Here is an 11,457-nt window from a genome sequence, read left to right on the forward strand (position 1 = left end):
GCTCTCTCTCTCTCTTCTTGTTTATAAGTTTCTGGCCGTAAAGATCGAAAACTTGATTTTGGAATTACGAACAGCTTGTTTTATTTGTTAAACCAAGCTGACGTCTTACGCATTTGTGAATATTTTATTTGTTGTTTGCTCTCCGACTCTTGCGATCCGTTGCTCTGTATTGTGGCACATGTGCAAATATGTACCAAGTTGTCTGGAAAAGTAGTAGAATCCGAAAGAGGAGTATTTAAGCCCTAGTGCCTCCTCCAGTTATTCAATATTCCGCATTGAACTTTGACTACTAAATTTAGCACACACAAAACACAAACTGCGTCGCGCTTATTAACAAAGACACAAACTACTCACTCACACATTTGCACCTTTGAGAGAGCGGGTGTGCAATTAATGAATGCGCTTGATTACTATTTTTTTTTTATAAATTTACATAATTTTACGTGCAATCATTCGAACACCTAGAAATGCAGTCGCCCACGTAAACGGAATTTTGGAACAACAGGTGGTTGGCCGTTCAATGCATAGAAAAAATATGGAAGTAATGAAAGAACTTCGAACAATGAATAACGATAAAGATAATATTTACTCGTCTTGAAATATTTAGCCATTAAAACAAATTTGTTGATCAATTTTGTGTATGTTAGCTTTGATAACATTGGTTTTATAAGCAAAAACAAATAAATATTTATTTATAATCCCTCGCATGTTTTCAAAACAAAACTCAATAACTGTTTTCTGGACTTTAAAATCAAATTTAAGATTTATTTGAAACAAATAACTGTGTTATTACATTGAATATAATCTTATGGCTTATTCTCCTCGGTTTTGCGGGTTGTTGTTGTTGATGTACCGTTATTTTTATAAATGTAATTATATATTACATACACAATTACTTAGTACATATCGTATAATAATAATAGTATAATTTATAATTAGCATTCCTCTCTCACTTATCTAGTATTATTATAATTCTTCAAGATTTTATTTTTATTTACGTGTATATTTTAACACAAAACAGCAGAGACAAATGTTATCAATCTATATATATATATATATATTATATATATAAGTATATATATATTTGCGCGTTTCCCACATAAATTACATTTTTAAATTACATTTATATATGTATTTTTTATTTTGTTTCGCTTTTTGTGTGTCGCTTGTAAAGTTTTTCGCGTATCTCGTCTCATTTAATTTTAGTTTATAACTAGAATTTAACATCGATAATTAGAAAAAGGAAATCTTTTTGTTGGGGATATATTAGCATGTTACTAATATTAATTATTATTATGTAAATTTATAAGAATTTCTGGTACTCGAATTAAATAAAACATTTTCTCTTTGCACTTTTGAAGCTATTTATTTTGTTTGTTTTTTTTTTCTCCCGTTTTTAAGTTTTTGTTACATTTATTAAGTAATTTAGACTCAATGATTTATATGTGTGTTTTAAGGGGGTCATATTATTTATAAACAGTATATATTATGCAGGGTTTAGAATCGCCTTATCCTAGCTATTTCATTCTTCTTATTGTTGGTTACTGGCCATAAAGCTTTCTTTGATTTGATTCTTAAATATTTGTTTACTTTCGTAATAAAAATGACTTGAAAAAACAACGGATTTAAGTAGGTTTGGGGTATTTATGGTAGTAGTCGTAGTTCCATGCTCGATAATTAAGTGTTCGGAAAACGTTTAATGGAAAATCCTATCTACTATTTGTTAAAGACTTGTAAAAAATTCCTTTAAGTTTTCTTTAGTTGTTTTGAGTTCGCTTTTGATTCTTGTTGGTTTCGTAAAATTTGTCGGAGCAGGACACTGGAACTGGATTCCAATTGTGAGCTACACTTGTGCCTGGACTATCAACTATATATCAGTAGATATATTCAGCTATATACCTATATGCGTTTGTCTGTATGGTTATATACTCGTTTAGTTTGTGATACTGAGTTTATGAAGAGGGTTCTCGAATTTACACCTATCTATCGTTTTGTATTCGAAAAGGGTTCGCGGGGGGACACTCTGAAGACTTTACAGCACTGAGGGGATCGGTTTCGATATCGGCATCTTAAAATCTAATAATTGCTTCGACGGCACATTGGGATTATAATATAGGTAGGGCTTTACAGATGCACGTAGATGCGTATTTAGCTAGCTATTTTTCTGGATCAAACAAACGAATGGAAACGGGATGGATGGCATATCCGGAATTATTTTGCTTAGAGGGGCTCATCTAAATCCGTACTCTTCCCAGTTTTCTTCATTTTCGTATAGAGAATATAATTTTGGTCGTTGGTCTAAGACACTTTTTGGTTTCAATCCTTTTCGCTTTCTTCCCTTCAGGTTTTGTATTATATACAGAAATAAGAGCTTAAGTGTGTAAATTGTATAGTGACTTATGTGCGTAATTAAGTAAAATCTGAGACTCGCTGTAAAATATGTTTCGCTTTTTCAGGGGTGCTAGGGATTTTTCAGGAAATAGGGTGTAAAAAGACACTCAAGTACACTTATGGGTTAACGATTCAATTAAATTTTTTTTTTTTACTTTTTTTTTAAAGAGCTAGCTACGAAAGCACGGACGATGATGAGATAACAATATTGAGGCCAGTTAAAAAACTTTCAGTTTCAGCATGAATATGCGGAAGTGAATTTATATGACGTTTATAAACATTACAATAACCCTTGTCAGCATTTCCGAATTTAATTTACTTCACATTAAGCTTGTGAATCATAAGCTTAAGTAATATGGCATGTAATCGGGAATTTCTTAGTAGAAGTGTTTAAAAAACTTAATTCACTTCCTCATATATCTGTTGAAACTGAAAGTCCCAACCGTTGTGGTGACGACAAAATCGATGAAAGGCTTGCAGTCTAGAAGAAGAAGTTGCGCACCTCTTCGTCCAGGTCACTGGAGTCCACCAGGTCATCCATCACTCCAGACACCAAAAGCTCCACCACTTCCAGCTCCTTTTTGTCCTTGTCACTAACTGTGGCCGCCTCTTCAACTGTCTCTACTGCTGCTGCTGCTGCTGCGGCGGCCTCCATTGTGGCCACCTGGTCATCCGGCAGCGCCTCCGATCCCAGCAGCGCCTGGTAGTCTTCCTCCAGCAGCACTCCGCTCTCGATGGCCGCAACAGCCTCCTCATAGTATCAGTTGAGGTCGCGCCGAAAACTGTCCTCGATATTGGGATCGGCGATCATAATGGGATTCTGGTCGGAGAGCATCTGCAGCCCGGCCACGTCCATCTGGCCCAGATCCAGGTCGAGTGTGTCGAATATCTCTCTCGAGAAATCCGCATTGGAGGAGTAATCACTAAAGATGATCGAGGGAATATTCGCTGTGGTCGGCGTGTGACTTTGCGAGGATCCCTGAAGGTGGTGTTGCTGCTGGTGGTGATGTTGTTGCTGCTGCTGCTGCTGCTGGTGGTGGTTCATCACCACATTGGAGTTGGAGCAGGCATTGTGACTCACTGGTGAGCTGCTCGACAGCGGTGAATTCCCATGGTGTGGCGAGTGCATGGGCGAATGATGTGGCGAATGGTGCAGAGATAGCGATAGTTGCTGCTGCTGATGGTGTTGCTGCTGATGATGCTGTTGCTGCTGCTGTTGATGTTGATGGTGGTGATGGTGGTGGTTGTGTTGCTGCTGTGGCGAAGTCTGCGCCGACATGGGTATCGGTAGTGGTGAACTGGGACAGCCTAGGGGCGAGGGTACAGGGGAAGTGGTTATGCCCAAAGGATCCTGCGTCGAACCACCTCCACTACTGCTATTGTTGTTCCCCGCCCCATTTAGATTTGTGCTGCCATTGTGCGTGGATCCCACACCGTTGCTCAACCCGTTGTTGTTCAGGTTGCTCACTCCCCGTCGCATATGGTTGTTGTTCCCACTCGCCTCCGGACTGCCGCTCAGCTCACTAAAGTCCAACATCTCCTGCTTGTTGTAGCCGTTGGTCAGGCCTCCTCCATTGCTTCCAACGCCCCCGCCACCGCCACCGCCTCCGGCCGAACCACCTCCTCCGCCGCCACTCAGATCGTCAAAGTCCAGGGCCACAAAGTTATTGGCGAAACCTTGCTGCTCCGGTGAGGAATTACTGTCGCCCAGCGAGAAGATCTCAAACTGATTGTGAAACGAGGTATTCAGACTGTTGTATGAGTTATCAAATTGTTGCTGTTGCTGGTGTGCTGCCTGTTGCTGCTGCTGTTGTTGTTGCTGCTGCTGCTGCTGGGCCTGTTGCTGTTGGCGTATTGGACTGGCCGGAGCGCTCGAGTGCAGATCCGTGGCCGAAACACTGCTCAGCAGACCGGGAGAAGAACGTGGACTAGGCGGATTCGGTGGCTGGCGATAGTCGGTGGCATTGTGCGGTCCCAGCGTTGGCAGCGGATTAAACGTGGCGACAGTTGCCTGCGTCGTGGCCAGATTGGTGAAGGACAGGTGCGGCGAACTGCTAGGTTGTTGTTGTTGTTGCTGTTGTTGCGTGTTGCCGGTGGGCGAGTGCTGCTGCTGCTGATAAGGTGAACCGGGTCCCGCTCCTCCCCCTCCACCCGCCGGACTAAACGGACTGGGCGACTGATCCCGCTCGCGTCGGTGATTGTGCGGTGACATGACGGGCGACAGGGTTTGCTGCAACTGCTGCTGCTGCTGCTGCTGGATTTGCTGTTGCTGCTGGGGGGCATAGTTCTGCAGGGCCGTGAGATCGGGCAGGGAGCCGGTGTTGGCAAAGTTGGCCTGTTCCTGAAGCGGCCGGAACACAGGGTTCGTGAATTTGGCGTTGTTGTATGGCGTGGTCTGTTGTTGCTGCTGCTGTTGCTGCTGCTGTTGCTGGTGTTGCTGCTGTTGCAGCTGCTGCATTTGAAGTTGCTGGTGCAGTTGGTGCTGCTGTTGCATCTGTTGCTGCTGTAGCTGCTGCAATTGCAGTTGAGGGTGTTGCAGAGCCGGTGACTTTCTGCGCTGCGCCTGCGGACTCATGGTCCTGTTAATCCCATGGTGCGGCGAGTGAGATCTTGTCTGGCCTGGCTGTTGTTGCTGCTGCTGCTGCTGCTGATGATGCTGCTGCTGCTGCTGCTGTTGGTACATAGAATTAACGTTGGTATCGAAGCCCGCTCCTAACGCAGTCTGGTGTAGCGCGGAATCGGAACTGGAGCGTCGCCACAAATTGTCCGAAGTTGGTGGACCCAGAAGATGCGGATTCAGTTGGCCATTGTCAAGGGTTTGCTGCGTGCTGCTGCTGCTGCCGTATGGCGAGCGATCCTGCTTGCGCTCCGAGGGTCTCCGCATGGGTCCGACGCCCACGCTACGCCCACGCGACTCGCGATACGCCGTCGGGGAACCTCCACCACCGCCTGCCAAGCCATCTGGCGAGGCTCCACCGCCGCTGGCTCCACTGCCAGAACCACTGCCACCACCGCCTCCAGTCCCATTGCCAGATCCTGGCGAGGATTGGCTCACCTCCTGAACGCCGCCCAGGCACTCCAGAATCTTTTGATTGGCCGGCGGATCGTCCCTCTTCGTGGCATACACCTCCTTCATAATCCGCTCAAACTCCGCCGTTCCCTCCGCCTGCTTTTGCTTCTGCAGCGCAATCTTCTCGCTGAACTTCCGCGGATTGGCCATTGTGGCGGTTTAGTCTGGAAGAAAGAATCTATGTGATAATTATATATTTAGTAACTTTTCTAGAGGTATCGTTCGTTTTGCTTTTTCTAAGAGGGGCTAAAGGAAAATATTTGCGATTGGTAAATTAATGTCTAGAGTATTTTAATTTATTAGCAAGTGATTTTCACAATTTGTTTGTACTTTCCATTATTAGTTACTTTTGTGGGTATACATTTGCTGGTTCGGTGGATTACAGGTTAGTTATAGATTCCCTGGATTTATATCTTTTATCCAAATATTAAAAAAAATATATATACTTAAAAAAACGTTTACAAATAAAATTGCTTGTTTAAGGAATAAAAAATATTATAATGTTACTTGTTCTGCTACAAAATAAACTCAACATGTAAACATCGTTATGATTTAATTTTAATGATTTTTATTTATACAGTAAAAATCGATTCGTAGATAGTTACGTTTTTGAACAAACAATTTTTTGCATTTTATTTCATAAATAAATTCTTCTCGGTTTAATAGTTGAATTACAAAATATTTATTTATTTGCTAATAATCAAATGTCTATTTTTGGGGCATTAAATGCAAATAATAAATTAAAATTTACGAACAATAATGATTTATAATGATGTAGCAAAGACTTAAAATCGTCAACTCTGGATCCGTGAATAGTTGGAGCCTCCAAGCTGTTGCCATAAGCCAGCTCTTCCATCTCAAGGCATTTCCGCTCCCTGAGGCGCACACCTTTATCCTCCTTTTTTTTATCTGTCGGTGAAGGGCATGGAAATGTTTTGACAGTGGGGCGGCATCCACCCGTGAAACCCCCTCCCCCATTCTGGTTTTTATCAATTTGTCAGTCGAGCGGGCGGCTTGCTGATAAGCCAGATACAGATACAAAACAGTCGACGTTTGTCCGAGTCCGAGTCCCAGTCAGAACTCGCATTTCGCATTCGCATTCGCTTTCGGATTCCGATTCGGATTCGGATTCCGATGCCGATTCTGGTTCGGATTCGGATTCAGGTCCACGCCATGCGTAGTAATGTTTGCCCGGTTGTCCCGGTCTTGGTTTGCCCCACTCTCTTCACTCGTTTTCAATGCCATTGCATAACGAGTGTCATATGTACGAACATGTGTACATATGCGATTTATATCTGCCGAGTGTTCAAAAAGGGCGGGAAAAAGCGACGAGCAGGGCAAACAACAAGTTTTTATATGTACATTGGTCTTTAAAAGTGACTGGTTGGGGTTTTGGGGCTCTAGTCTTAAGGGGGGTTTGATCGGGGCGGTGCGGTGTGCTGCCTTTCGTTGCCACCTGCAGCTGCATTATGCAAATGACGCGAATTGCGTAGCAATCGAAATAATCTTTTTTTCGTTGCATTAATTTATTCCGGTTCCGCGACAGTGCAAAGTTGAGAAGCATTCTGCTCGTTGCTTTGATTCGATGATTTTTCGGACACACATGAAGGGCATTTTAAAAAACAACTTTAGCCACGTTTTCCCATAAATATGAAGCTCAGATTATGCTCCAAATATTTGTAGCTTCCTCTAGACTAAAACCATAAACCAGTTCCGCAGCTTTTGACAACTTTTCGATGAGTTTCGATCGATGATGATGATAATACTCGTCTGATGCGTTGACAAAAGCCTGAAAACGGTGAGAAATAACCGCTCAAAAAAAAACAAACCTAAGCGAGCTAAAATCAAAAATGGCTCTTTATCTTCAGCAAGACATAAAAATATGGGTACAGTTCTTATCAATTTGGTAAACTTATGTACCCACACATATGGTACGGCGAATAATAGTAGTTTCCGCGCATGATAGTGAATTATGTAAATATTAGTCAAAGTATTTTAAACCAATCAAAAGTTGATTTACCCTTACAGACTTAGTTAAACTGACTAGACGGTAGACTCTAAGATTCCTATACTAAATAATTAAATAGTTGTCAAACATTTAATAATTATGCTAACCGATGTTTCCATTGCTATATAAAACTCATCAAATAGAAATGAAAACTATAATTCTTCTCTCCTTAAACTATTTTTAAATGTTGTGTACACAATTTTACAGTTATATAATTCAAATATTACTCATTTTACAACAAGTCGATTATATTCAGAGCATTTCTATGCTTTTTATTGTAGTGGCACTATTTGATATAGAAGGAATAACTCATTTAAACTGATCTTAAGACTGCAACGAAAGTCGAATAAAGATAATAAAACGCTGACGAATTTGAAATCTTTGCGAATTATTAGAGCTGGGAAATTCATAGGCATTATATCGGTGTTTTCCCTAAGAAATTACTGAATGAACCTCTAAAGTTCCCGCACACCTATTGAACCCAACCCCTAATTCAAGCTCATTAATTTCAACCATTAGATAATTTAACCTTATCGATTTCTTGTTCAGGTGGCGAATAGAACAGCTCAATTAAATCGATTGAGGTTATTTCTTTTGAGGGAACCTCAATTTCTAAGTATACTTTTCACCGGCCTTTCATTCATGTTAAGTTTTAATTTATCATTTTAATTTTTTTTAATGGATTTTCTTGGAACTGTGACATTAGACTTCAAATGTTGCTACGTTGTTTTGGACGTGTTAATTCTAGCTAAATTCTGACTCATTTTAGACCTGGTAAACATCGCTTAGTGATATACTCAGAAAATTGAAGTTTCTTGATCTTGGATTAAACAAAAACAATTCTACGTATGTTTTTAAAATTTTTGATTTGAACTTATTTTAAAATACAACTTCAAGATACATTTTAAGTGAAAGAGTTCCGATGGTCTAAAAAAACTGTAATGGATCAACACCGAATGTTCACCTATTTTTTTGCTTTTCAAAAACCCAAATGGGTGTTACTATTCTGATTTAAAGTTCCAATTCGTGACTATCTGTATTTCTTTGTAGAACCCTATCGTATGACTAATCCCAGCTGATATAGGAAGTGTAAGGCCCATTATGGCTAAAACGCGATGCAGGAGCGAAGAGATTTCGAATGCGACTCACATTTTTGGCCGAGGCGGCAATTGTGGCCATAAAAAGGCCGAGCACGCCTCAAACTAAACAAAGGTATGAATTACTTTTTGGAAGGGAGTGGGTATTTTTGTTTGGGGGGTTGGTATTTAAGGGGAGGCTTTTGTTGGGCAGAGCGGAAATATTCCCACGAATCGATAATGACATTCAATAATTATTTAATAAACTGCGACCGATAAAAATGGGTTATTGAGTACTCTCTGCACAGAAAAAAAACACCGTCGATTGAAAATGCATATTGAAAATTATTTTCCTTTCTTTCCTCTTTATTCCCTATTTCGCATTTGTCTCCTGAGAATCGCTTATCAGCCAGTTTTTTTTAATGGCGCGCGCCTTGCCTGGAATATTTGAATAATTTCCTATGTTTGTTTATTTATCGCGCGGCGCAACCGCAACAGTTGAAAGAAAATAAAGGGGGTAAAGAGAGGAAAAACATTTGCAGAAAAGTGTGCAAAGCAAAGAGGCGGCAAAAACAAAACGAACGGACAGAGGCGTTACTTACATTCTCTCGCGTTCGCCGCTAACTCCAATTGGATCTCTTGCTTTCTCTGTCGCTCTTGTGCTATGCAAATTGGATTCTTGCTTGATTAAAATCTCATATATAAGAATTTAATTTTTGGCGCTTTTTTTGTTGTTATTGTTATGGCCTTTTGCGTTTTTTTTTGTTTTGCGTCGCCTGATAAAACCAGATTTGATTTTGAGTTGTTTGCGAGCCGAGAGTTGTTAAATCCGAAAATCGGTTTGTTGAGGGATTATTTTAACAACTGATTATTTTTTTTTTTTTTCGTTATTTCGCCTCGCTCTTACACACACACACATCCGCACGCGCACGCACACTTGGGCAGGTTTATTGTTTTAACGCAAAACTGCGACGTTGTTTTTTTTTTGTATTTTGCGCTCTCAGCTGGTTGGCACTTTTTTTATTTGCGCTATTTTTTTTGGTTACCGCATGAAAAGTGAAAAACTTTTGTTGCGCCTTTGACCTCTTTTCACATAGACACACGCACGCACACACAGAGGCGGTCGAGTGTGCCTCCAATTGGGAGTCCAATTGGGATTACAGCACGCAGCAACGGCGGCGGCGGCCGATTCTATATTGCATTTCCTTGATTTCTATATATTCTTTCCTCCGATTTTTTGGCTTTTGTTTTTCGCACACTAATGGGAAATCTCACCAACACACAGGCACGCACAGCGACACCGATACACCGACACACACACAGGCACGCGGGGCGGTAGATTTTTGCGGGCAACGGGATTTTACCGTTGTGCACACTCACTTCGCAGCAATCTCGGATTCTTATTTTCGTTTATTTTGCGTTTTTTATGCCCCTATTTTGCTCTGCTGCACTCTCTCACTCGCACAGAGAACAACTTATTATTGCTGCTTTTGCTGCTGCTGCTGCCTCGCTTCTTCTTCTTCGCTCATCTTCGTCGCTGTGATGATGGCTCTTCAATTTTTTCGTTTTGTTCCGAGCTTTTTCCGCTTTTTCGCGACGCCGTTTTAATCGCCCGCTTGTCGTGCACTCGTTCTGCAATTGCGCGTCGCGTTTTTCACCGTTTTTTGCACGTTTGTTTTGTTATTTTTCCACTTTTTCTCAAATCTGCTGCTGAGAACATTGCAGAGCAGTGTGACCAGGTCGAGTGTGGGCCTTCTAACCAATTATTCGCCCGCTAGGGCTGTCACCCGGTTCTCTGCGTATATCGATAGGAGTGGAAAATGTGATGACAATATTTTAGGACCTGAAAAATAATTTTATAAAATTTTCTAAAAAAAAAAAACTTTGTGATTTTTATGTAAAATACTTAAAATATAAATACAAAAACAATAATAAAATAAATCTGGCGTATTTATTGTCTTTGAAGCATAAGGATGAGTTCTCCTGCAAAGGTCACCAAAATATTTACTTATATTTATATAAGAGGAGTTGTGAAGTTAGCTAGAAAGATGATTGTTTACCTCGGTTGACTTAACCTGAAAACCGTTTCCGAAATTTAGACGCCAAAATTTAAATAATACATGTACTAAAATAAAAGATTATATCCAATTTATCGATAAGTTTCCGATAAGCTCGGGCAAATATCGGTGTTTGTCCTTGCTCAAGTACTCGGCAAGGGATTGTATCTCGGCTTTTGGCTCTCTGCCTCGGTTGGTGTCCACGCTAATAAAAAATTTTATAAACTTAAAATATAAAATATAAATTGCCATGGGGAGGATTAAACAAAATAGGTAAAACGAACACACTTAATATGCCTATGTGTTTGTGCATTCTAAAAAAATAGAATTATTTATACAACCGATTACCCTTTCAAAAATTTGTATTTGAGTTATAGAATTATACAGTTTTGTAAATATTTTCATAATTATATTAGTACACATAACTACAAGCCATTTTGTTTTAAATATACTGATATAATTGTATAAACGGTACATATATTGGATTGTAATATTTCTCTAATATTTCAAAAATAAAGCTCAAATAAAGATTATCAGATTAAAAATGTGTTTACTTTAAAATTTATATAATTTACAAGTATTAAGCGACAATCAAATAAAACAGCAATGCAATTTCATATGCCCATCAGAAGCAAAAATAAATCATCAAATATGATTTGGATTCCCTTTTCAGCATTTAAATTGCATCAACTAACACATTCCAAGGGCCTTCGTGTTCGTGTGTGTCTGGCTGTGTGTGTGTGTGTGTGTGTAAACGTCTGTTTCCCTTTCCGTTAACATTTTGTGTCTGGTTTCCGGCATTTTGTGTGCGCCATTTAAAATTGTTTTCCACGATACGAATCTGCCTAATGCTCT

The 11,457-nt window shown here is 40.3% G+C and overlaps 1 protein-coding gene across 1 annotated transcript; it reads right to left on the bottom strand.

Moving 5' to 3' along the window:
- Window positions 1-734: 734 nt before the first annotated feature.
- On the bottom strand, window positions 735-10,316 carry LOC108135606 (putative mediator of RNA polymerase II transcription subunit 26). Its single transcript, XM_017256418.2, has 2 exons — window positions 9,148-10,316; window positions 735-5,625 (listed from the first exon to the last, which is right to left on the bottom strand). Exon 2 carries the CDS (start codon window positions 5,609-5,611, stop codon window positions 3,152-3,154), a length of 2,460 nt encoding a protein of 819 aa, XP_017111907.1. The 5' UTR covers window positions 5,612-5,625; window positions 9,148-10,316; the 3' UTR covers window positions 735-3,151.
- Window positions 10,317-11,457: the final 1,141 nt, after the last annotated feature.

Source organism: Drosophila elegans, unplaced genomic scaffold (genome assembly GCF_018152505.1).
Source record: "Drosophila elegans isolate 14027-0461.03 unplaced genomic scaffold, ASM1815250v1 contig_208, whole genome shotgun sequence".
NCBI lineage: Eukaryota > Metazoa > Arthropoda > Insecta > Diptera > Drosophilidae > Drosophila > Drosophila elegans.